The sequence below is a fragment of the Microcaecilia unicolor genome, chromosome 2 (genome assembly GCF_901765095.1).
Source record: "Microcaecilia unicolor chromosome 2, aMicUni1.1, whole genome shotgun sequence".
Classification (NCBI taxonomy): domain Eukaryota; kingdom Metazoa; phylum Chordata; class Amphibia; order Gymnophiona; family Siphonopidae; genus Microcaecilia; species Microcaecilia unicolor.
The window spans coordinates 152,798,414-152,825,802 of NC_044032.1; the positions used below are offsets into that span (position 1 = coordinate 152,798,414).

A 27,389-nucleotide genomic window follows, 5' to 3' on the forward strand; every position below is an offset into this window, starting at 1 on the left:
GAGGCAGAAAATAGAAGAAAGCTGAAAGAAAAAGATCAGTGTCAGAGATGGATGTAGTGGAGGAAATGAAGAAGATAGGAGGAGAGAGAATAGCAAAATGAACAGGAGATCCTTTAAAGGAAAGCAGTAACCAGAGACTGGGACCTACAGGATTAGAAATATTAAATGGCCAGACAAAGGTAGAGAAATAATTTTATTTTTAATTTAGGATACAGCAGTGTTGTAGTGCTGTTAGTCCAGTTAATAGATTACAATAAAACAAAAAGAGAGAACATAAAGGTGATACTCTTTCATTAGACTAATTCAATACATTTTTGACTAGCTTTAAGAGGCCAAAAAACCAGACCCGAGGAAGGTGATTTTGGCCTTAAAAGCTAGTCAAAAAAAGTATTGAATTAGTCCAATAAAAAAGTATTACCTTATTTTCCATTTTTTGTTCTATGTTAATTTGTAATGTAATGTAGTGATTGCAACTGTCAGTTTTTGAAAGCTACATCTGTTTTCTTTATAGTTTGCACAATACGGGAGGGGAGGGGGGGGGGGGGGCGGCATACATCACTGTTTCTCTAGTGTTGCACTGGTTTCCTGGGAGGTTCAGTTTAACTTTTGTCTACTTATTTCTACTTTTAGTATGTGGTAAATTATTCCATACTTGGTAACGGTGTATCTGTATTCTGCATGTGTGAAAAAGGCACTAAATGATCAGTAGTAATACTGATTATTTCATTTCTCCAAGTGCTGCCTTTTGCTAGGTAGGCTCTTGTGTAACTCCTGGAAGTTAGTGCTAATTGCCTTATAGGTCTTGAGTGACTTTTGTAGGATTTTATATTGATTCACAGTATGCATAGTAACTGATTTTGTATTTAGCTCATGTCTTTCTCAGCAGTAGGTCAAGGTGAGTTACATTTAGGTATATGAGGTATTTTACTGTCCTTGGAGGGCTAAATTTGTACCTAAGACAATGGAAAGTTAAGTGACTTGTCCAAGCAGTAGTAGGATTTGAACTAGAGAGCTGCACGAGAACAAGGCTGGCAGGAATCTCATTGTTCCCGCAGGGGATCTCCTCTAGCTACACAGGACTCTCGCAGGGATCCCCTCCAGCTCTGCAGGGATCCCACAAGGATGGACGCATGTCCTACAGGGTTCCCGAGGAAGTGTAATGAAGGCCAGCCTACCTATCCTTGTGTTTCTAAGATATCAGCAATTATAATAGCACTAAAAAAATTGATATAGTTGATAGTGTTGAGAGATGTGGTAGCCGTGTTACTCCACTATTAAAGGTAATAAATAAAAATAAAATAAAATAAAACATAGAAAAGAAAATAAGATACCTTTTTTTATTGGACTAACTTAATACATTTTTTGATTAGCTTTCGAAGGTAGCCCTTCTTCATCAGATCATAAATAAGCAAATGATGGTAAAAAACAGAATATATAAGTGACACATCAAAGCATTTCAGTGACAGTCTCACAGGATAAGGGTGGGTTAAGTGAGAGACACGAAGATATGCATGGTAATAAGAGGGTGACAAAGCAGTAGAATTTTATGGTTTATAATGGGCTACAAAACCTAGATCTTTGTTAAGTCCTGTCTGGTGGGTGTCAAAATATTTAATCATTCTGACTTCAAAGGTCTTACGTTCCCTTGTTGTCTTAAAGTTTCATTTTAGTATTCTCGCCATAAAATCACTGATACAGTGTTCTGGCTTTGTAAAGTGCTGCCTCACAGAGGTGACATCCTGGTTGGCACTGATATTTTTCATATGATGTCTATGTAATAAAATCTCTTCTTTAGCATCTGGCTTGTTTCTCCAATATAGCACCCTTCGTCCCACTTTTTACACAATGATTTATACCACATTGGAAGATGAGCGTGTGAAGGATTCCTTTATGTTGAATATTTTTCCTTTGTGAATGACTGTGGGATCCTGTGAAATGTTTTGGCATATAGTTTGCAGCTGGATATATTGCAAGGATGTGTGCCACTCTCTTCTTTTTGACTCTCTATTGTTTTAAGCTTGTGTTTTAAGTTGGGTGGCTGTCGAAAGGCCAGCACTGGTGGGGATGGGAATATCTCTTTCAGTAATTCATCCTTCTGGAGTAGTGGCTGTAGATTATTATTATTAACATTTGTTTAGCGCTACCAGACACAAAGAGACAGTTCCTGCTCGATAGAGCTTACAATCTAAAAATACAGACAGACAAAATACAGACAGACAAGACAATTAAGGGCGAGGAAAGTACTGGGTGAGAAGGAACAAGGATATGATCCCTGTAAAAGACCGAATAACATTTAAAATTTGTGCTTTGGTGCATAAAATTCTCTATGGTGAAGCCCCTGCATATATGGACGCCCTTGGCAGCTTACCATCTCAAAACTCTCACAGATCAGCTCGTTTGTACCTAAATATGCATTACCCAATCTACGGTGGCCTCAAGTATAAAACCACTTACGGTCAGAGCAGATACGGTGGTATCTTTTGGCTGGGCTCTCAGTAATGGATTTTTTTTGTATGTGAAGGGTGGAAGCTGGAGTTGTGGAAGTAGCTGCATTTGTCTGTGGTTTCTTGTATATAATGTTTGAACATAGCCATTGCTGGTTGAAAAACTGTGGTGTCCAAAAAGTTGACTTTTTCTGGGGAGTAATCAATTTTGAATCCGATTGTACGATGGTATGTATTGAAAGAATTGTAAAATTGTTTTACAGTTTCTTCCCCCTCAGTCCAAATCATAAAAATATCAATATAGCAGTAGTATTTTAGGGGTGTGGTCTGATATGTATTCAAAAATGTCTCTTCCAGTTCAGCCATTAAGAGGTTAGCATACTGAGGTGCCATCTTGGTGCCCATGATTTGTAGATAGAACTCACAACTATTTCTGCTTTAACAATGATTTCTATCTACAAATCATGGGCACTGAGATGGGCACCAAGCTGGCACCCCAGTATGCTAACCTCTTTATGGCTGAACCTGAAACCATGGAGCTGGAGACTGTTGGAGATTACTAGGAACACTTATGAGAGGAAGAAATGGAAGTCTGGATCACTCGCAGACCGCTGCATAAAGAGTCTGGACTTATAATTAACCCAGATGAACTTTTCCCTTTTACACAGCCACGTGAGTGGTGGATAGTTAATTTACTCTGAATAAAAAAGCTATCCTGTGGGTGGGGCTGTGACAGACTGAACTAGCCAACTGAGAAAAGTGCTGGTTTAAAGCTAGTAAGTCTGAAAAGCTGGGAATGGAAAAGAAATGAGGGGAGGTATTCCAAGAGTGATATATTAGGTGACCAGTTCTGGACAACTGAACAAAGAGAAATGCTGGTGTTGAGAGACTTTGGGGAAATAAGCTGATGGTGTAAAAGGGAAAAGTTCACTTGGGTTAATTATAAGTCCAGACTCTTTATGCAGCAGTCTGAGCATTTTATTTTTTCCATTCACTTTGGTCCCAGTGTCTCTTTCCTTCTTTCTTTTTTTTTTTTTACCCATCTTTGCAGGGTCTCTGTCCACTTGACATTTATTCTCTCTTCATGTTCACCATCTATCTTCCCTCTGAATCCCTATTTCTCCTGTCCAGCACTTCCCGTCTGTGTCCTTCAGTTTCACCATAGCACCTCTTTTCCAGCATCGCCTCTCTGGGTGTCTATCTCACCTCTTTTCCAGCATTTCCATCTGTGTCCCTGTCCCTATCCTTCCCCATGTTCACCATCTGCTCTCTGTGTCCGTATCTCCACCCTCCTTTTTCAGCATTGCTCCTCTATGTGCCTGTGTACCCCCCTTCAGCATTGCCCTCCCTCTGTGTCCCTGTGTACCCCCCTTCAGCATTGCCCTCCCTCTGTGTCCCTATTCCCCCCCCCACTTCCAGCATTGCCCTCCCTCTGTGTCCCTATTCCCACTTCCAGCATTGCCCTCCCTCTGCCCCATCTCCCCCCCCTTTTAGTATTACCCTCCCTCTGTATTCCCTATTCCCATCACCCCCTCTTTCAGCATTGCCCTCCCTCTTGTTCTTATAACCCCCCCACTTCAGCATTTCCTTCCTCCTCCGGTGTCCCTACCTACCCTCCCCTTTTTCAGCACTGCCCCCTCCCACGTCCCTACCTACCCTCCCCTTTTTGAGCACTGCCTCCTTCCCGCGTCCCTATCTACCCTCAACTTTTTCAGCACTGCTTCCCTCCCACACCCCTATCTACCCTCCCCTTTTTAGGCACTGCTCCCCTCCCGCGTCCCTATCTACCCTCCCCTTTTTCAGCACTGCCCCCTCCCACGTCCCTACCTACCCTCCCCTTTTTGAGCACTGCCTCCTTCCCGCGTCCCTATCTACCTTCAACTTTTTCAGCACTGCTTCCCTCCCACACCCCTATCTACCCTCCCCTTTTTAGGCACTGCTCCCCTCCCGTGTCCCTATCTACCCTCCCCTTTTTCAGCAGTGCCCCCCTTCCACGTCCCTATCTACCCTCCCCTTTTTCAGCACTGCCCCCCTCCTGCATCCCAATCTACCCTCCCCTTTTTCAGCACTGCTCCCCTCCCGCGTCCCTATCTATCCTCCCCTTTTTCAGCACTGCCCCCCTCCCGCGTCTCTATCTACCCTCTCCTTTTTCAGCACTGCCCCCTCCCATGTCCCTATCTACCCTCTCCATTTTCAGCACTACCCCCTTCTGTGTTCCCATCTACCTCCCTTTGAGTATCATCCTCTTCTGTGTCCCTATCTCCCCTGTCTTCTTTCAGCATTGCCTGCTCTGCATCCCTATCCTTGCAGTTCCCGTCTCTACTCTATGCAGCTTATCCCCTCTCTTCCCTTGCTCAAGCAACCTGTAGCCCACGGTATGGCAAATTTCCAAACAGCCCCCCCCCCCCCCCATGGTATGGTATCTTTCTACCACTATCACAGTGGAGGGTTTGTGTTGGCTTTACTGAGAGAACATCAAAACTTTAATATAGTTTTAGTTTGTTATACTATCAGATGAGGTTTTAGAAGATTTTGCAGGATCTGATGTGTGTTGAGGTGGTTGCCAATATAACAAAATTGTGTCTGATCAGGTTTAATTATGAGACACTGCCTCCTTAGGTGTCTTTAAATGCAGATGAATTGTTTCCACAGATGTATGTGTAGTTTAGTGTTGGTTAATTGCTTGAAATAATTGAATTTAAAATATGCAACATTTCACTTGTGACACAGAAATCAAGTTTTAGATTCACATGAAGGCATTGCTTGTCAATAAAAATAGCCAGCAGCCCTTTCACAGGTATCTGTCCCTTCACCACTGTGTCAAATTTATTCCTCTGGTCCAGCATCTTCCCTTTACTTAGCCCGGCAGCTTCCTTACCCTCCAGGGCACACAGCTGATGGCTGTGCTGTGTGGCCTCTTTCTGATATGGTTTTCCTCTTTCTGAGGAAAAAACCATCAGTGGTATGGCCTAGACAATGGCTCTGCACATTTATGCTGGTTTCATTTTGGCAGGGGGCTAAGGAAGCTGTGCAGCTGGGACTGGGTGTGGGGGGGCCCATCCACAAAAGTTTGCCCAGGGCCCCTAGGGTGGTTAAAGTGGCCTGCATTTAGTGCATGCTTATTTTTAGCGTGTGCTAAAAACACTAGCGTGCCTTTGTACTTTGCACTTTTTAAAGCCACATGGGGGCTTTTTTTCTGAGACACTGGGGCTCATTTTCAAAGCACTTAGACAAAGTTCCATAGGTTACTTTGGAATTTTGTAAGTCTAAGTGCTTTGAAAATACGCCTGTCACTGAAAACAAAAACAAACAAAAAAAAACCTTAAGGAATACAAATCAAAAAGCTTTGACAAGGAGCATGTCAACAGCTTGTGATCTTGGCCAAGTCACTCAACCCTCCATTGCCTCAGATACAAACTTACCCCCCCCCCCCCCCCCCCCCCCCGTTTTCAAAGCCATGCTAGTGGCACTGCCAACACAGCCCAAAGTGAATGGGTTGTGTCGGCAGTACCGCACCACCAGCCATTAGCTTGACTTTGTAAACAGGGGCCTCAGGATTATAAGCCATCCAGGGACATAAAAATACTAACTGTACCTGAACTATAAAAAGGATGAGCCAATAAGTAAATTGTACATGTGTGTAATATATATATATACACATATACATACATACATACACACACACACATCTGTCCATACACAATAAAATAAATTACGGGAAAAAAATACCTTCATATAGGCAAACTCCTTCATGGCAGCCAGACGAGATAAATACAGCCATGACATCTTGTGCCTGTGCTTGTGATAGTCACGCTTGTTCTTTAGGTTACGAAAAGAAGTTCTGCCTAGTCTATGCAATTTCAGTGCAAGCTGCTTCTCTTCATTTGCAACAATATAAATATCTGCAGAATGTGAGAAAACACATTGTGTATGTCTCGAAGTCTAATCCGTGGTGATAGCAACTAACCACCATAAACTAATTTTTTCATAAAAACATTTATTACACACACCTTAAAAAAAAAGAATCCCCCTCCCAACCCCCCCTTACTACTGCACTATAAACATGGGATGGATATATATATATATATATATATACATACATACACACAAATGAAAATCTATATACATATTATACATACTTACACATACATACACAAAATTTCCCTTGACATTTTAACATTTGTTTATGCTGTAAGGTGTTCACTTACGTTTTTGGCTTTTGAGGGTTGATTTTATAACATGACACCTACTTTAAGTGAGCTGGAACTTTCCTATTTTAGTGCTATTTGATCAAGACAGATTGGCACCTATGTGACTTTATAAAATACTATCAAATCCAAGCAACAGCACTTACACTCAAGGCATGAACATTACACCTGTTCAAGAATAGGTGTAAATGTTAGCATACACATTGCAAACTCACTAATGCTTCACCCTGACTTTGCCCCTGTACTCCCTACCATAGAAATATATAGCAGCTTGCATAATATACACTTTTAGGCATAACACAATTTTATAAAAAGTATCCAATACAAAAGAGGATAGAAAGAGAAAACGTATCACTCACCAAAAAGACCCTTTCTAAAAATTAGAGCTGAATAGTACTTAAAATTAACCCACAAGATTTTAATGGAACCAAAAAATGTGGCTTAAACAGAAAACCCACACAAGCAAAAAAACAAAACAAAACAAAAAAAAAAACTTGGCTTTCGTGAAATGTACTCATCAACTGTCAGGTATTTAATCAAATCAACTGTGGCCAGAGTTTCACTAGAATCGCTGTATCAAGACGTGATCAAAATTTATCACAGTTAAATGAACCTGTTTCGGAAGGGTTTTTTTTATGCCTGTGAAGAGTATTGACCCTATCAAAATCCTGCCACCTCTAAAAACCAAATATAGGGTGAGGTAGGGCACCGAGGCCTTTTCCCTTCCAGTTTTTTTTTTTTTGATTGTACTCCATCTTATGGATTGATTTAAAGTACAATTTTATAATCCATTTAGACACATAAGATTTCCTGTTTATTTTTTAAATCATTTCACAGTCAGCCCTCTACTTATATGATTTACTTTTTCGCACTCATTGTAAGCTAACATTTAGATTTAAGAATAACTACTTTCTTCATTATCCTTTAGCTCAACAATTAGTTTCAAAGAGAAGTTACGAACTATCATACTCCTTCCAGGCCGCTTTTCATTGCAACTCCTTGCCAATGGAATTATTAACTGAAAATTCATATTTATCATTTTGTAAAAATCTTAAAAAGTTTATTTAATGAATATTTATTTTACATTTTGTTTAATGGATATTATTCTGTTAGCTGTATTATTTTGCATTTTCAATTTTATACACTGTCTTGGACCTTTTTAGGAACTAGCAATTAATAAGTGTTAGATTAGATTAAATAAAATTAATCTCAGTATATTGATTTGAAATTGGCTTTTAATGTACAAGTTTTAGCAGTGGTGAAATGTTCATTTTATTTGATATAATGCAAATAGAAAAACATCTTCTTAGAAGCGTACAAAAATTGCAAATAAAACACAAGTTAAAATAGGGTAAGGTTACTATAAAGGTTGTAAGGAAAAGAAGGGAAAGGATAAATCTGCTATTTATGGCCTGCAACTGTTTTGGCGATTGCATACATACATACTTGCATTTCCATGATCTACATTCAGTGGCTTATGCCTTGCAATTATCAAGGCTACATTACTGCAATTGACTTTATTGTGCCTTGACTAAACATCAGATAACTAGATTACAAATGTGACCATCTCTGGGGAACAGGTGACTAAAGTTGTGGATCCAAAATGTTGAGACTGGCTAATTTTTCATGTCATGGGTTCACAAACAGCCTGAAAAGTTACACATTTGAACTTCTGTAACTTTTTTTTTTCTTCCACATAAAAAGGAAGGGGTTTGGACTGCTGTATTACACATTGTTTGCTCTAACAGAAATAACACCTTGTTTTTTTTTCTGGTGACTTTAGGTCACCTTTTCCCCACAGATAGTCACAAATAGTACAAATGTGAGATGGGCACGGATGTTACTCTTGGATATCAGTGGTTTTGGCCTTGCTACTCTCCCATGAAACCCATTTTTTTTTTACACTCTCTTTCTACTTTGAGAACCTTAAGACTTTTTCACTTCATTGTACACCCCTGATGGAGTGTGCTTTCAAGACCACAAGCAACTGTTTACCTGCCAAAATACAGGCTGAAGATACTATGTATTTTAACCTCTTTATTCCCTTTTATCCTCACCTCTATTCATTTCCCTTATTGTTCTGTCTGTTTACCTGTCTTATCTAGATTGTAAGCTCTTTGAGCAGGGACTGTCTTTTTTGTGTATGGTGTACAGCGCTGCAGAAATGATAAGTAGTAGTAGTTAACCAACGAGCAATAGTAGTCTTGGAAGCTTACTTCTCCTATTTTAGGCTTAACAAACAAAACGATCTATATGATCTACAAAAATCATTAGTAAACTCCAAGTAACAACGTAATAGGTGGAAATAACCTTAAGAAAGAAGAAAATTACAGGAAGAATAGACACCAGCCTCAGTTAAGCAAAGAAATGTATCATTACAAGACAGAACTTGAAGTTCTGAAACATGTCTAGCCAAAGAAAGAGAACAGGGAAAAGAACCCACAAAAGGTGGAGAAACTAGATCCGCTACGAGGATAAAGATAAAAAACAAGAAAAGTAGCGTGATCAACACGACACCTCCAAAACACCGTGGAGGCGAGTAATAAATAATACTTTTTTTGAAAGACAATGTTAAAAAAACTCAAAAAGACTCGACACGGAGCTGTGTTTCAGCGAACGCCTGCCCCAGGAGTCTACAAATTAAAAGAAATACACAATTACAATACATAAAAACATGTAACTTACTACAAGAAAATGAAAAGCAATGACTAATAAAACAAGGAGTTTTTTTTACAAGAACATAAGAAGCATATGCATGTTCTTGCAAAAAACTCCTTGTTTTATTAGTCATTGCTTTTCATATTCTTGTAGTAAGTTACAAGTTATGTATTGTAATTGTGTATTCCTTTTAATTTGTAGACTCCTGAGGCAGGTGTTGTTCGCCGAAACACAGCTCCGTGTTGAGTCTTTTTGAGTTTTTTTAACATTGTCTTTTAATAAAGTATTATTATTTCTCGTCTCCACGGTGTTTTGGAAGTGTTGTGTTGATCATGCTACTTTCTTATTTTTTATTTTTTAGCCAAAGAAAGAGCCACCAAAACTAGTTCTTAAAAGTAAAGTCAAGAATGACATTTTTTTTCAGCAGTTCAAATAGCTGTTGCTGAAGGACTCCAAGAAGCTTCCAGTGGAGTCCACTTGCCTTGGGCCATCTGGCTTTGAAAGTGAGCAACCCAATTGGAAAGGTTGGCCTTCATGATTATGATGTCTCAGTTTGAAGTTGATAAGGAAACTCAATTGAAGAGATTTGTGGACTGGAGCTGCCAGCACATACTGCTCCTCACAGGAGTGGTCCAAGATCTCTTGTCATAAAATTGAAGATAGATCAATGCTTGAGGAAGGATTGCTGTAGAGACCCCATGTGTGACCACCTCCAGGGTTGCAGCCATGGATCCTAAAACCTGCATGAAATCCCAGGCACAAAGACTCTGGTCTCAGATTACAGCTTCTATGTTGAAGCTGATAATCTAGCCTAGGCTCTGAAGAAGCTTAACTACTCTGTTGGTAACACGGACACTCCCCTGATGAGAACATGCTCTGATAAGCCAATTGTCAAGATACAGATAGACTCCAATTCCTTTCAATGGAAGAAAGCTGCCACCAGATGGGAATATGAAAGTAAACCTCTGAGATCCAGAGCTGTTAAAAATTCCCCTAATTGCACAGAGGCCAGAATGAAATATAGTATCTCCATTCTGAAATGTGAAACTTGAAAGGAACAATTTAATCTTTTGAAGTCTAGAATGGGTCTGAAGTCACTTCCTTTTCCAGAACCACAAAATAGATTGAGTACCTGTCTAATCTTAGAAGAGGATTTAGGCTTGTCCTTATGGAATCTAAGAGGCTTAGCTTCTCCTAAAATCTTAATTTTATCAAGTTCTTCCAAAAAAAACAACTTGACCTTAAATGGTACTTTACTAAGAGGGGACTTAGCCAGAGAAACTGACAAACTATAACAGAATGTGTCACACTCATAACCAGGACTCGAATGATTCTCTGTTAGAGGGGCAGCCTTCTATACCAGTTTTTCTTGAGAAATCCACCTTTTTTACAGATTAACTGGCTGTGCTGCAGCTCTGTCTGTACATTTTAGACTTAGCAGCTCTGTCTCTGAATCTCCCCCACAAATTCAAACTTAGTGGGTGTGACCTGATTCTCTGTTAGAGGGGCAGCCTTCTATACCAGTTTTTCTTGAGAAATCCACCTTTTTTACAGATTAACTGGCTGTGCTGCAGCTCTGTCTGTACATTTTAGACTTAGATCCCTCCCACCCACCCCTCTACCCACCCACCCCTAGGGTGATAGTTCTTATATACCCTCCCAAGCAACCTAATCTGCCTGCAGATAACTGCTCTGTCTCTGTGTTCAGGCTCTTCACCTCCTTTCCTCCCACATTTTTCAAACATAGTGGGTGTGACTTGTTCTTACTGGGCAGTGCCTACCTGCCTGCTGCCTACCATTCCAGTTTTAAGCCTCTAATCCAGCTCTGCCGTTCTATCTATCGCTTAACACCTCAGTCACTACATATATACCCGTAACACCTCAGTTACTACTTATGGCCCCTTTACACATTCTCTTCCTTGCCCTGTCCCTTCCTAATCTTTTTCCCCTCCCCCTACCGCTGTCTACCACTGGAACTCACTGCCCACCCATGTCCTCTCCCATCTTGCTCACTACTGCAATACCCTACTCACCCCCGTCCCTCACCACCTCATCATCTCTCCTGTCCCCCTCCTCCTTCCTAGCTCTCAACCTTCAACACTTCCTTCCTGCCATTAACCCATCCCCATTCCTCCTAAGCGCATCCCGTCTTCGTCGCCTTCGTCGCCCTACCTCCCCCACCCTCCTCCGCACTCTCTTGCTCCTCCTCCTGCTATCCGCAGGAGACATCAATCCCAATCCAGGTCCCCCACACCTGTCCTCGTCCTATCCATGCAAACGTTTCCGGGATGTCTCCAATCTCATATCTATTCCCCTCCTCCCCCCCTCTTCTCATGTGCACTGTGGAATGCCCACTCGGTCTGCAACAAACTTCCCTTCACCCACGATCTCTTCATCTCTCATTCCCTTCACCTGCTTGCCCTAACTGAAACCTGGCTCTCCCCTGACGACTCTGCCTCAGTTGCGGCTCTATGCCATGGAGGCTCTCTCTTCTCCCATACTCCCCGCCTAGTTGGCCGTGGAGGAGGCGTCGGGTTACTACTCTCGCCCTCCTGTAGCTTCCAACCCCTCCTCCTACCACAGTCTCACTGCTTCTCATCCTTTGAAGTCCACTCCATCCGTCTATTCTACCCGTTGCCACTCAGAGTGGCAGTCATTTACCGCCCCCCTGATAAATCCCTCCCTTCCTTCCTCACTGACTTCGATGCCTGGCTTTCTGTTTTTATTGAACCCTCATCTCCATCCCTCATTCTCGGAGACTTCAACATACACGCTGATGACCTGTCCAACTCTCACGCTTCTCAGTTCCTCACTCTAACATCCTCCTTCAACCTCCAGCTATGTTCCACCACCCCTACTCACCGTGATGGCCATTGCCTTGACCTCGTCCTCTCCTCTTCCAGCTCACCCTCCAATTTCCACACCTCAGCTCTTCCTGTCTCTGATCATCACCTGATCACCTTCACACTTCTTCACCCTCCCCCTCAGCCCCGCCCAACATTAACCACTACTTCCAGGAATCTCCAGATTATTGACCCTCCCACCTTATCATCTAGTATTTCTAATCTCCTCCCCTCCATCATGTCCTCCGAGTCTGTTGACGAGGCTGTCTCCGCTTACAATGCCACTCTCTCCTCTGCTCTGGACACCCTTGCACCATCCACCTCCCGTCCCACAAGGCGTACTAATCCCCAGCCCTGGCTGACCCCTTGCATCCGTTACCTTCGCTCCTGCGCCCGATCTGCTGAACGCCTCTGGAGGAAATCTCGCACCCATTCAGATTTCCTTCACTACAAATTCATACTATCCTCCTTCCAGTCCTCACTATTCCTTGCCAAACAGGACTATTACACCCTATTGACTAATTCTCTCAGCTCTAACCCTCGTCGTCTCTTCGCCACCCTTAACTCCCTCCTCAAAGTGCCCTCCGCTCCCACCCCCCCGTCACTCTCTCCTCAATCACTGGCTGACTACTTCCGCGACAAGGTGCAAAAGATCAACCTTGAGTTCACTACCAAGCCACCTCCTCCTCTTCACCCTCCAACCCTCTCCCTCAACCAACCAACCCAGACCTCCTTCTCCTCCTTTCCTGATATCTCCGAGGAGAAAACCGCCCGCCTTCTTTCCTCCTCAAAATGCACCACTTGTTCCTCTGATCCCATCCCTACCAACTTACTTAACACCATCTCTCCTACTATCACCCCCTCCATCTGTCATATCCTCAACCTCTCTCTCTCCACTGCAACTGTCCCCGACACCTTCAAGCATGCTGTAGTCACGCCCCTCCTCAAAAAACCATCACTAGACCCTACCTGTCCCTCCAACTACCGCCCCATCTCCCTCCTACCCTTCCTCTCCAAGACACTTGAGCGCGCAGTCCACAGCCGCTGCCTTGATTTTCTCTCCTCTCATGCCATCCTTGATCCGCTTCAATCCGGTTTTCGCCCTCTTCACTCGACAGAAACAGCACTTTCTAAAGTCTGTAATGACCTGTTCCTTGCCAAATCCAGAGGCCACTACTCCATCCTCATCCTCCTGGATCTATCCGCCGCTTTTGACACTGTCAATCATGACTTACTTCTTGCCACACTGTCCTCATTTGGGTTCCAGGGCTCTGTCCTCTCCTGGTTCTCCTCCTATCTCTCCCACCGCACCTTCAAAGTTCACTCTCATGGATCTTCCTCCACCCCCATCCCCTTATCTGTTGGTGTTCCCCAGGGATCGGTCCTTGGACCCCTTCTCTTCTCAATCTACACCTCTTCCCTGGGCTCCCTGATCTCATCTCATGGTTTCCAGTATCATCTCTATGCTGATGACACCCAACTGTATCTCTCCACACCAGACATCACCACGGAGACCCAGGCAAAGGTATCGGCCTGCTTATCCGACATTGCTGCCTGGATGTCCAACCGCCACCTGAAACTGAACATGTCCAAGACCGAGCTTATCGTCTTTCCACCAAAACCCACTTCTCCTCTTCCTCCACTTTCTATCTCAGTTGATAACACCCTCATCCTCCCCGTCTCATCTGCCCGCAACCTCGGAGTCATCTTTGACTCCTCTCTCTCCTTCTCTGCGCATATCCAGCAGATAGCCAAGACCTGTCGCTTCTTCCTCTTTAACATCAGCAAAATTCGCCCTTTCCTCTCTGAACACACCACCCGAACTCTCGTCCACGCTCTCATTACCTCTCGCCTGGACTACTGCAACTTACTCCTCACCGGCCTCCCACTTAGCCATCTATCCCCCCTTCAGTCTGTTCAGAACTCTGCTGCACGTCTCATATTCCGCCAGAACCGATATACTCATATCACCCCTCTCCTCAGGTCACTTCACTGGCTTCCGATCAGATACCGCATTCAATTCAAGCTTCTCCTTCTTACCTACAAATGCACTCAGTCTGCTGCCCCTCACTACCTCTCTACCCTCATCTCCCCTTACGTTCCCGCCCGTAACCTCCGTTCACAGGATAAATCCCTCCTCTCAGTACCCTTCTCCACCACCGCCAACTCCAGGCTCCGCTCATTCTTCCTCGCCTCACCCTATGCTTGGAACAACCTTCCTGAACCCTTACGCCAAGCCCCCTCCCTGCCCGTCTTCAAGTCTTTGCTTAAAGCCCACCTCTTCAATGCTGCGTTCGGCACCTAACCCTTACCGTTCAGTGAATCCAGAATGCCCCAATTTGACTGCCCCTATCGGACCGACCGTTCACTTGTCTAGTAGATTGTAAGCTCTTTGAGCAGGGACTGTCTCTCTTTGTTAAATTGTACAGCGCTGCGTAACCCTGGTAGTGCTCTAGAAATGTTAAGTAGTAGTAGTAGTATCATAAAGACTGTCAACCAAATAAGTTAAACTAGCCTCCAATTGTTGAAGCTTATTCTGAGGCAAAAGCTGAATATCTTGGTGCAAAACCTGACTCACTGTACTCAAAACTAGCTCTTGCTACGTAACAGGAAGAAATGGAATCTTGAAGACCTAAGGTGTCCACTTTGAAGAATTGTTTCTACATTACCATCTGTCCATACACATACTACAGTGGCACTGATTTCCCTGAAAAATTGCTATAATGGTTGTGGGAAAATCTTGAATTTGGATTGAGGTTCAGGTAGTCCCAAAAACTTGTCCCTACGCTGTACAACGTGTAACTAACTTGCTTAAAGTATATGGATTGAAACACAAGTGAGAGTAGATCCTTTTATCCTTCTTTGTTTTTAAATCATTCCCTTGGCCTAACATGACTATTATCTCTTCATTCTCTTGCACATTTTACATGGAGGCATACCACTCTAGCCAGTTGCAATAGCAAAAAAATTTGCCCACTCTTGATCCCTTCATTAGTGGTTGTCTTTTTATACATATGTAAAAATAACCATAAATGACTGAATAAATAACTGAAGGGATGGTAACAAAACAACTTACAAACTATCTAAACAAGTTCTCAATACTGCATGATGCCCAATCAGGATTCCGGTCGCATCACAGCACAGAAACAGTATTAATTACCCTAATGACTAAATTTAAACAAATGATTGCAACCGGCAACAACATACTTCTCCTACAATTTGACATGTCAAGTGCCTTCGATATGGTCGACCACGAAATCCTATTACACATACTTGAATATTTTGGAATCGCAGGAAATGTCCTAAACTGGTTCAAGGGGTTCCTAACCCTGCGCTCATATCAAGTCACATCAAATTCAACCACGTCTGCTACATGGACACCTGAATGTGGAGTACCGCAAGGATCACCCCTCTCACCAACTATTTTCAACCTAATGATGATCCCCTTGGCAAAACTTCTATCAAACCATAACCTCAACCCATATATATACGCCGATGATGTAACAATATACATCCCCTTCAAACAAGACATTAAAGAAATCTCCAATGAAATCAACCAAAGTCTACACATCATGAACTCCTGGGCAGATGCATTTCGATTGAAACTGAACGCAGAAAAAACTCAATGCCTGATACTCACCTCCCAGTACAACACGAATGAATTTACCGCTATAAACACACCAAAGCTAAACCTTCCAATCTCAGAAACTCTAAAAATCCTTGGAGTCACTATTGACCGCCACCTAACACTTGAAACTCATGCAAACAACACAACCAAAAAGATGTTCTACTGCATGTGGAAACTGAAAAGAATAAGACCATTCTTCCCAAGATCAGTCTTTCGCAGCCTAGTGCAATCCCTCGTACTCAGCCATCTGGATTACTGCAACTCACTATACGCAGGTTGTAAAGAGCAAATACTGAGGAAACTTCAAACAGCCCAGAAACACAGCAGCCAGACTCATCTTCAGAAAACCAAAATATGAAAGTGCAAAACCCTTACGAAAGAAGCTACACTGGCTTCCACTCAAGGAACGCATTACTTTTAAAGTATGCATATTAGTCCACAAAATCATTCACGGTGAAGCCCCAGCCTACATGTCTGACTTAATAGACCTACCACCCAGAAACGCTAAAAGATCATCCCGAACTTTCCTCACCCTTCACGTCCCTAATTGCAAAGGCATAAAATACAAAATGCTGCACGCGTCAGCCTTTTCTTATACGAGCGCGCAATTCTGGAATACGCTGCCACGCAACCTGAAAGCGATCTATGAACTAACCAACTTCCGATCTCTTTGATAAGATTTACTGCAAGGATGAAAACACATGAAGTCCACACACACTGTTAGTGATACAACAATACACTCCTTCTGAATTTCCCATCCCCCGTAATTTCACCACATTTATACCTCTAATCACAGAAAAAGGTTATACCGAATGTTCTCCTACTATTGTTTAGCTGCCCTGTCAGTTTCCCGTTATTTCCTTCCATTGTTCTATTGTTCTTCTCCATTGTTCTATTCCCTTAATGATACTTTGACTTGTTTTCGCACAACTCCTCACAATGTAATCCATAACCAAGTTGTAACAAACTGTATTTCCACCATTCACAATGTATTGTAAGCCACACTGAACCCGCAAATAGGTGGGAAAATGTGGGATACAAATGCAATAAATAAATAAACCATAAATGACTGACATGTAAAATAAGCATGCACCACGTTAAACCCCTACTTATTTATTTATTTGGATTTTGCTCACACTTTTTTCATTAGTAGCTCAAGGTGAGGTATATTCAGGTTTTTTTGTCATGTTTACTCACTGTTATCTAATAACGTTGTGACAAAGAATACATACTTAAAAAAATATTAGCTTTTATTTGAAATACAAGTTTTACATATTACATGCAAAACTCATTTTTATTTTAAAGTATAGCCTTAGGTTCTCTGACTTTGCAGGGGAAAAGATTTTACAGTATACAGGAAGGATAGTCAGGGAAAAGCATGAGGAGAAGACACCCTGCATTCTGCACACATGATTTGGCATGCATGGGAAGCAAAAATAAATTGCATCTACATATAGGTGAGCATCATCACCCTGAACCCAGATTTACTCTTGCACAGAAGTATTTCCAAAAAGTACCTTGCTATGGTCAAGTAGTTCTCATTCTAGTCTGTGGGGATGATTGTCTGCCCATTTTCTTTTCTTCAAGGCAAAGTTGGCAACCAAGCTAAAACAAGCAGTGTCATTTCACACTATCATACACAATAAAATTATGTGTGTAAAGGCCACTGGCTACACTTTTAAAAGCAACTCTTGCCATAATAAAGACATTGCTTTCTAGGACCCTGGATCAGGATACTTGACCAGACACCAAATTCAACACCCAGGTTACTAAATCTTGTACTCAGGGATGATTATAGTGGAAACAGGAAATAAACATATGACACACAGGTAAGTTGAGGTAAGACACCAGGACAGTTGGTTAAACAGCCCAATGGTTCTTTCTGCCAAAGTGAGGCTAAAATGCCTTAACCACCTTTTAAAGAAGGGAAGGGAAGGAAAGGAAAGGAAGAAAGATGGCAAGGTAGACTGCCTGATGAGATAGACAATCAAGGCAAATGAAACTTGTCTAGGGTTTTCTCTCGCTTTCCTTGGCTTTTTTTTTTTATTAAATAAAATTTTGGTAACTTGTGATTACATTAATTAAAAAAACAAAAGGGGGTTACCTGATTCTTTTCCAACACCCATCTGGTTTCCAACCGAACTGACAACTTCTCTAGAAGAGAGAGCTTTCAAGGCAAGGTAATCATAGCCTCCATAAGTTAGACGATAGCCTTGGACAGCTAAGTGAAATTTAAATACATACATTGTTAAAAAATGTGAAAAAACCCCTCAAGGTATTCATTATACACATTCAAAAAAATTAAAATGGGTCATTTCATGTCAATTGAACCAAAATTTGGAAACCTTCCCACCTCACGTTTCAGAAATTGATAATAATCTACCAGAAAGAATGGAGACCAATATGTGAAGATGAAAAACTGCAACCTTTCAGACTTCTAGCTGTCCCACATGATGACAACTGCCTCCAAAGTGGACTCATTTACAGAGTATGTCAATTTTCAGTGAGGCATATCAGGAAAACTAACTTCCAGCTGCACAAAATTAACACATATTACTAATTTTAACCAGTGCTACTAAACAGATAAAATATGAAAGCTTTTCTTTAATATCTTTGGCACACAGTGGTTTCCTGAAAGTGGCATTTTGTTACGCAAGGTTGAATAAAATCCCATTTTGAAAATTAATATCACAAACCATGTGTCCAATCAAAATGAATTGCAGTTTCTGAATCTATACCAAGTGGTGCAAATTTCACAGCTGTAGGATACTTAACGGCAGAGTTATGAAGACCTACAAGGTGTCACAACTTTCAGTTGTCTGGAAACTGTGCCGACCCCTCCCTGGTTAAAAAGCTGGTATCTTAAAAAACGTTAAAAGACAGAAAACAGAAATTTTGCAAATTTTGGCAAAAAACATGATGTATGTACTCGATCAGTTATACAGTGGTAATTTGTTGTTGCTCTCAGAATTTACAAATAAGTTTCCAGCTCTGTCCTCGCATGTCATAGTGGTTAACTCATATAAGTTCACTGTCTGAACCAGCTTCAATTTGTAAAGGGTGTGATTTAGTCATTTTTGTAGGCAAAGTGGTTTCCATCTTTTACAAAATTTTTAGAGAAAGTTTTTGGCATTCCTATTGATTATTATGACAAATGGTGCTTCCAGCTTGAAGTTTCCTCTGCTCAACCTGATTGGCTCTTCATATGGAACAAAGTCAATAGGCCATTGCTTTCTGCAAGTACGACTCAATCCCAATTTCTTCATTCATAACACCATTGGATCCCTACAAATATGTGGAGAGCCAAACTCAGACAAGATGACCTATGCTGGCACTGTCAGTCCTCGATTGAAAACATGAGGCATATGTTTGATTTTATTGTGGGCCACATCTCTTTCCAGAAGGTCAGAATGGAAGGACAGTCAATTACTCAATGCTCATGTGACATTTCATATTACATTACTCTCCAAATATCTCTTCATCCTTGCTTTGCATCTACTATATACAACACCATACTGATTAACATCCTTTTAGCAACTGGTATTCAACATATCTTCAAAAACTGGGAAAATGCCAATTTTCTAAATTACACTTTTTGGTGGAATACAATTTGCCTTTATAAACAATTTGAACTCTGAGCATCTGAAAAATCCTCCTCACTACATGTTGTACACCAAATTTGGTCACCTATTGATTCTTTTCTTACTAAAGACTGATTATTACTACCATGTCAAGTACATACGTATAATGCCCATACCTTCCGTTTCATCCGTAATAGCTTAAAGCTCTTATTTCTTTTTCTTTCTACTTTCCTCTGTAATGTCCCCTTAGACTAATCTTCAAGAGAGGGTTTATACTGTATTTGTTGAAATATGGTTTACCATTTTATTGTTCCCTCATTCACTTGTAGTTCCCCTCCCCATATTTTCCATGCATCCATTTCTATGTTATACTACTGTTTCAATCTTGATACTGATCTAAAAAAAAAAAAGTCTGAAATTTTGCAGTTTTCCATACTATATATTGTTCTCCGTTCTGGTACATTATCATCAATTTCTGAAAAGGTGAGGTGGGGGTCCATTGGTTGAACTGACATGGAATGACTCCCATCCAAAGGATGAAAAACTCTTCTCAAAGAACAAGCGAAGCATTTTCAACTTTTTGTGACACATTTGACACCTATTGTGTTGTAACCTACATCTGAGTGGGTGGTAGCACTGGTGCCTTCACTTTTATATACCTGCACAGACAATATAGTGCGATTCCCCTTTTTTAGGTTTGTAAAATGTGACAACCGCAATGCCAGGGGCAGTCATCTTGTTTGCCACTTCTAAACATACTACAAATGTAACTCACTTTTTGAACGTTCATACACCAGAAGCTTGTGCTTTACCAACTCTCGCAACACTTTATTACATCCTCCATGTTTCAAGCTGGCTATGGAGGCAATCAAACTAGCTGGAACTATTTCATGGTTCTTCATGCCCATTTCAACCTGAAAGATATAAGCAGAAACAAAAGGACATTAAACTCACTAGTTCTTTGTTTAGGTGTAAACCTCTTAGTACAGCTCTGCATAATAGGATAATTTATTTTTGTAATCTTTAAATATAGACATTTAAAATCAATTTACAAACTTAAAAAAAAAGTACATTGAACAAAGCAGGTACATTTCCTAGTATTGAGTTTTAGGTTGTTACTCCTCTGCCTTCCCCAATGATGGAGTTTTGGCTCTTCAATATGAGAAATTCTTTCTACAATTCTAGCCATTACATAATCCCTCACACTTAAAATCTGGGTATGTACCCAACCAATTACTGCAGTTAATTGGTATCAATTAGGATTTCTACATGCATCTGGCTAGGCACTATAAGGCATGGCACGTAATTGAAAAGGGGGTATGGCCAGGGGCATTCCAAAAAGTTACAGTGACCACTATTCATGCTAGGAAATCCATGATATGGTATATGCAAAACTAACACTTTGGAGACTCTGCCCCACCCCCACCTTTGGTAAGAAACACAAGTCTCATTAAGTGACCTACAGAGATCAGTAATAGAAAGGCCCCTAGGTTTGAGGGAAAAGTTTTCAAAAAGATGAAAGTCCAAATGAGCTTCTCTCTAATGATTATCATTTGGAAACTTGCTGCACAAAATGGATACAAACAAAGAAAAAACCTTGCATTGGGTTCTAGACAACCAAGCTACTTTCATAGAGACACCAGCAAACAAGATCTCAAGATGCTAATAGTCAGGGTCATGGAATGCCCTCCCAAGGGAGGTGGTGGAGATGAAAATGGTAATGGAATTCAAACATGTGTGGGATAAACACAAAGGAATCCTGTTTAGAAGGAATGGATCCACAGAATCTCAGTGGAGATTGGGTGGCAACGACGGTAATTGGGAAGCAAAACCAGTGCTGGGCAGACTGCTACGGTCTATGCCCTGATCATGACTGAATAGATATGGATGGGCTTAAGTGTAAATTTTAAGGAGCTTCGATGTTAGCTTCAGAACTTTTAGTACAAGAAGAGTGTTGGGCAGACTTCTACGGTCTGTGCCCTGAGAATGGCAAAGACAAATCAAACTCAGATATACATATAAAGTATCGAATACCATGTAAAATGAGTTTATCTTGTTGGGCAGACTGGATGGACCATATATGTCTTTATCTGCCATCATTTACTATGTTACTATGTAATTCCAGCTCTTCTTATGGAACTCCCCATTTCCCTCAGAATCACCATGGGCAAGCACAGGCAACTCAATATGATCCCAGTTTCTTGTGAGCACCACAGCAGCACTGTGCTTAAAGTCATATCTTCTTCCCCCTTCTTCGAGGCTCTCAAATTTGAGCTTTAAATCATTGAATACAAAGTGTGATACCAATCCGAGGCAGTAAAGTATTAAGAAGTCCAAGGAACCACTACGGCCACTTCCTGTAACCAAACCAAGCCAGTAGAATAAGATCAGAGGTAGCGGGCGGCGAGTGAGTAACTCCCGAAGATAACTGTGAAAAGGGATCGGTGTCACAAGGAGGGATGTGAGTGGTGTGAGTCATAGAGTTTCGTATGACAAAATCCTTTATGAGAGACTTCTTAGGAAATTAAGGAGTCATCGGATAGCCATGCACATTTGTGGATTCAAAACTTGCAACTCTGACCCAGAACACACCTACACTAAAGTAGTATGTGCATAGTTATACATGCAAGGTAATTCTGTAAGAGGTACAGTGGCATATAAGTGCAAAAAAAAAAAAAGAGTTTACATGATAATTTTCTTTCCTTTAGTCCATACTTGTGGGTTGTGCCCATCTACCAGCAGATGGAGAGTAAATTAGAACTTTGCCATATGAGGCTGCTGTGCACTAGGTTCCATTCAGTACTCAGATAGCCAAGCAGAAAGAAGCAGAACTCCTGCCTCTTTAATACATTTTTATAAATTTTGAAGAACAAATACGTGGCCTAGTGGTTAGAGCACCGGTCTTGCAATCCAGATGATGACACTCAATCATGCACAACAAGTTACCAATGAGAGGACATGGAGAGATGATAGAGAGGCTCCACTACCAGCCAAGACTATACCAGGGCATCTATCCCTCGAGAGGTTGGTCCTTCCGGTGACTGAAAAAGCGTTCCATCTTTGAACTGGTTCTGGACGCTAAGACGTCAAACTGAGAAGGCCCCCAGTGGTCCACAAGAGCTGAAAGGCCTGCAGCCCCAGCTCCCTTTCTCCCGGATCCAGGAGAGAATGACTGAGAAAGCCCGCTTGCACACTGTCCTTGCCCGCAATATGGACTGCCAAGCAGCCTGCAGATACGCCTCTGCCCACCGACAGAGTCTCACTGCCTTCAGGGCCACCACCTGAATCCTGGTGTCGGTCCTGCTTGTTGATTTATGATACTGCTGTTGCAATGTCCAACATCATCCTGACCGCCTTCTCTTCCAGGAATGGCAGGAACTCCCATAGGGCCAGATGGACTGCCTGGGTCTCCAGGTAGTTGATGGACCAGGATTGCCTCATGGCTTGACCAAGTGCAATGTACCAAGACAGTGATCTCATCAACCAAGGAAACTTGTATCTGTGATAACAGGAACCACTGAGGATAATCCAGAGGGACCCCACTCGATGGGCTCATCGTACCATCCCACCAGGCAAGACTGATCCTTAGCCTAGGCAGAAATAGGAAAGAGCGATGAAAATCCTCAGAGACTGGAGCTGAGTGGGACAACAGGACCCTCTGCAAATGGCACGTGAGCCCTCACCCATGGCACCACCTCCAGAGTCATGGCCATGGAGCCCAGAAGCTGCTGATAGTCCCAGACTGTGGGCTGTGGAAGCTTGCACAACCGGTGCCCCCTGTACCTGTAGTTTGTTGCCCGCTCCTCTGGAAGGAAACCCATCCCCAGCTTGTGTCGATATAGACTCCCAGGTACTCCAGATTCACTACCCAGCAAGGGATTCCAAGATACAGATCACATGAGCAGTGGCCTCACTGGGCTCCTGCACTGAATCCACTAGAATCAGCAAGTTGTCCAGGTGGGATGGACCTGAATTCTTTGGTGCCAAAGATGCACAGCCACTATCACAATTACCTTGGAGAACGTGTGCGGCACCATAGCCAGGCCAAAGGACAAGACCTACAACTGAAAGTACTGCCCCAGCACACAGAAGTGCAAAGATCTCTTGTGATGAACCACAGTAGGCATATGGAAATAAGCCTCCGTGCGGTCGAGGGAGTCAAAAACTCCCCCGACTGAACCAAAGCAATGACAGAGTGCCGAGTCTCCATGCGAAAGTGCTGGACCCTGGGGCAAGCATTGATCCCTTTGAGGTCCAAAATGTGCTGAAAGGAGACACCTTTCTTCAGGACCATGAAATGGATAGAATACTGTCTTGGACCTTGCTCCATCGAAGAGTGCACAGATGCTGCAGGGTAGAAGCCACAGCCTGCTGCTTCAGAACTGAGCCACACAGAGAGGCCATGAGGGTGTCGGGTACTGGCTGGGTGAACTCCAGAAAGTACCCCTGCCTGACCACCTCCAGGGCTTACTGATTTGAGGTGATAGGGGTACATTCATCCAGAAAGAGAGACAGCCTGCTTCCCAGCTGAATGCATGAGGGGCCCTGTGCACCCTCACTGAGATGGGCAGGCGGCCGCTGTTCCCCCTGCAGAACCTGTGGCAAACGCTCTCTTGTTATGAAATAACAAGTAATCAGGTTGACCCTTGATTGCAATTGGCTGTGAATCCACCACTAGCACTCTGGTATCTAAAGTCTGCAGACTGAATCCATTTATGGAGTATCTTAGTATCTTTAATGGTCTATATTTGATATTTTGTTTATGGCTTTGTAAACCTTGTTTGTTGTTTATTTACTGTTAGCCACATTGAATTAGAGTATGTTCGGGATAATGTGGGGTATGTCAAATAAGTAAACATATAACACTGTAGAAAAATAAGCACAAAATACAGAGTTTGTAACTGCTTTTGCTACCAGCTACAATAATTTTTTAAGCCGTTTTAGTAATATGCCATTTTTATTTCATTATATTTATATCTAGACTAGTGCAACCATGCCCATTTCCTCAACAAAGAAACGGGCCCTAGGAAGGCTGTCATGTAAGTGATTCTCTCCTCCCCTTGATTTGTACCTGAACGTTCTCTGGCTGGCTGGAACGTTGGAGGTGCAAATTATTTATTTATGACATTTAATCCCGCATTATCCCAATCAAGTTCGGGTTCAATGTGGCCAACAATAAACATTTGCAAGATGTACAATACAATTAGTATTAGCATATGTAGTAATAATACAATACACAAACTTCACTACTATTGACTAACAAGAGCAGGGTTCCAAGCATGCCAAAGAGCTAAAATTACTATATAGGATATGGGAAACTTTCAAATTAAAAAGCTATCAAATAAGTTATTTTGTCCTCCACCTTTTAATGCACTGCCTATCCAACTGGTACAGCTTTTCACTTTTTACAGATGGGCCACGCATAGGCAATGCCTTAATCGTTTGTTACTATTGGGTGTAACACACCAAAAAAGAGACAGGAACTAAGGACAAACACGTGTACACAGCGGCTTAAACTAGATCACTACTTCATTCCCACTCACCGCCATCAACACTCTAAAATCATCCCGAGACAGGTAACGTAGCATTACTACATTCAGTTTCCCCATGGTTGTGTCTCCGGTTTCCGCTGATTGTCGTATCACTCTCTCACTCTGTCTCTCACTTTCAGGAGACGGTGACCTTTTCCACGTGATCACCACATCTTTTGGGGACCCCACTCACGTGACTCCGTTTACGTCTTCCTTCATCCTTTTTAAATAGGTCCTACCAGCTGTGTAATACGGTATATAGATATTTAGCTTTTCTTCATAAGCTGAAGGAACTTCGATATTATGCTTGTATTTAGTCTATTCATTAAAATAGGAGTTTCTGTATTTTCTATAAAAAAAACTTAAGTGCTTTGCTTTTATTTATTTGTTTTATTCCTCTGTTAGGACTGGCTGCCTGGGAGAAGCGTCTTGGTGCAGGTGGCGGTTGTGAAGCGGAAGGGGCTGGGTACGCGCGTTGGGAGCGAAAACGGGCGACCGACCACCTCTCAGTGTGTGTCATCAAACACCATTTAGAATTCTGTTCATTTCCAGCGACTTCTGTCGCAGAAGTCTCAGTCAGAGGATGACTTCTCGCGAGTATCCGCAAGTTGCACAGTTGCCCAAGGTAAAATCCAGAGCTTTGTGCACTGACTCTTATCTATCCTTTTCTGTTTCTTTTTTTGAAAGTTAGGTAAGGTACATCCTTGTTAAGAAAACACAAATGCCGAGTGTCACTCTTACACTCCAGTCCTGGTGTCATTTTGTTAGGTCACACAGACTTAATACACTGCCAGCCCAGACCCCTTGTGAAGTAACATAAAAAGGTACAAAAAAAAAAAAGGACTCAAACTATATAGCAAACCTATAATATAACAGAAACATAAGAACATAAGAATAACCATAATGGGTCAGACCAGTGGCCAATCCAGGTCACAAGTACTTGGCAGAATCCCAAATAGTAGCAACATTCCATACTACCAATCCCAGTGCAAGCAGTGGCTTCCTCCACATCTATCTCAGTAATAGACTATGGACTTTTCCTCCAGGAACTTGTCTAAACCTTTTTTTTTTAAACCCAGATGTTATTTTTATACTGTAACCGCTGTTGCCACATCCTCCGGCAATGAGTTCCAGATCTTAATTATTCTTTGAGTGAAAAAATATTTCTTCCTATTTGTTTTAAAAGTATTTCCATGTAATTTTAGTGAATGTCCCCTGGTTACCATTGCCTTACTGGGTCAGACCAAAGGTCCATCAAGCCCAGTATCCTGTTTCCAACAGTGGCCAATCCAGGTCACAAGTATTATTATTGTATTGATTTTATGTTCTGCAACTTCTTCATCAGTTCCATGCGCATCACAAAACAGTAAAAAAAAAAAACCCCAGTGTATTCAACTGTAAATATACAATAAATCACATAATAATGTAAACTTTACATCAACCCACAGACTGCTCAAATGCCACTGCTTTAAGTTGCTTACAGAATAACAAGTACATAAGTATTGCCATAAAAGGAAAGACTGAAGGTCCATGAAGCCCAGCATCCTGTTTCCAACAGTGGCCAATCCAGGTCACAAATACATGGCAAGATCCCAAAAAAGTAGAAAACATTTTATGCTGCTTATCCAAGAAATAAGCAGTGGATTTTCCTCAAGTCCATTTTAATAATAGTCTATGGACTTTTTCTTTAGGAAGCCGTCCAAACCTTTTTAAAACCCCGCTATGCTAACCACCTTTACCACATTCTCTGGCAACGAATTCCAGAGTTTAATTACACATTGAGTGAAGAAACATTTTCTCCGTTTTAAATTTACTACTTTGTAGCTTCATTGCATGCCCCCTAGTCCTAATATTTTTGGAAAGAGTAAACAGATACTTCACATCTACCCGTTCCACTCCACTCATTATTTTTTAGACCTCTTATCTCCCCTCAGCCATCTTTTCTCCAAGTTGAAGAGCCCCAGCCGCTTTAGCCTTTCCTCATAGGGAAGTCGTCCCATTCCCTTTATCATTTTTGATGCCCTTCTCTGCACCTTTTCTAATTCCACTATATCTTTTTTGAGATGCGGTGACCATGGAGCGATACAAAGGCATTATAACGTCCTCATTTTTGTTTTCCATCCCTTTCCTAATAATACCTAACATTCTATTTGCTTTCTTAGCCGCCACAGCAGCACACTGAGTAAAAGGTTTTAAAGTATCATTAATGATGACACCTAGATCCCTTTCTTGATCGGTGACTCCTAATGTGGAACCTTGCATTACGTTGCTATAATTCAGGTTCCTCTTTCCCACATGCATCACTTTGCAGTTGCTCACATTAAATGTCATTTGCCATTTAGACGCCCAGTCTCATAAGGTCCTCTTGTAATTTTTCACAGTCCTCCCACGATTTAACTACTTTGTGTCGTCAGCAAATTTAATTACCTCACTAGTTACTCCCATCTCTAGGTCAATTATAAATATGTTAAGCAGCGGTCCCAGACCTCTGAGGAA

General features: G+C 41.9%; 2 protein-coding genes across 3 annotated transcripts in view; one reads left to right on the forward strand and one right to left on the reverse strand.

The window, feature by feature from the left end:
- The window catches only part of RIOK2 (RIO kinase 2), a 68,612-nt gene extending 43,538 nt beyond the window's left edge, over window positions 1–25,074 (reverse strand). Inside the window, exons 1-4 of the mRNA XM_030193414.1 lie at window positions 24,906–25,074; window positions 20,138–20,276; window positions 17,886–18,002; window positions 6,174–6,346 (exon numbers count right to left, since the gene is read on the reverse strand). Coding sequence (XP_030049274.1) covers window positions 6,174–6,346; window positions 17,886–18,002; window positions 20,138–20,276; window positions 24,906–24,971 — 495 coding nt within the window. The 5' untranslated portion in view covers window positions 24,972–25,074. The remainder of the gene's footprint in view (window positions 1–6,173; window positions 6,347–17,885; window positions 18,003–20,137; window positions 20,277–24,905) is intronic.
- Window positions 25,075–25,313: 239 nt separating this feature from the next.
- Window positions 25,314–27,389, forward strand: part of LOC115463166 — a 222,051-nt gene continuing 219,975 nt past the window's right edge. For both annotated transcript variants that reach the window (XM_030193415.1, XM_030193416.1), the window contains exon 1: window positions 25,314–25,518. In XM_030193415.1, coding sequence (XP_030049275.1) covers window positions 25,477–25,518 — 42 coding nt within the window. In that variant the 5' untranslated portion in view covers window positions 25,314–25,476. The remainder of the gene's footprint in view (window positions 25,519–27,389) is intronic.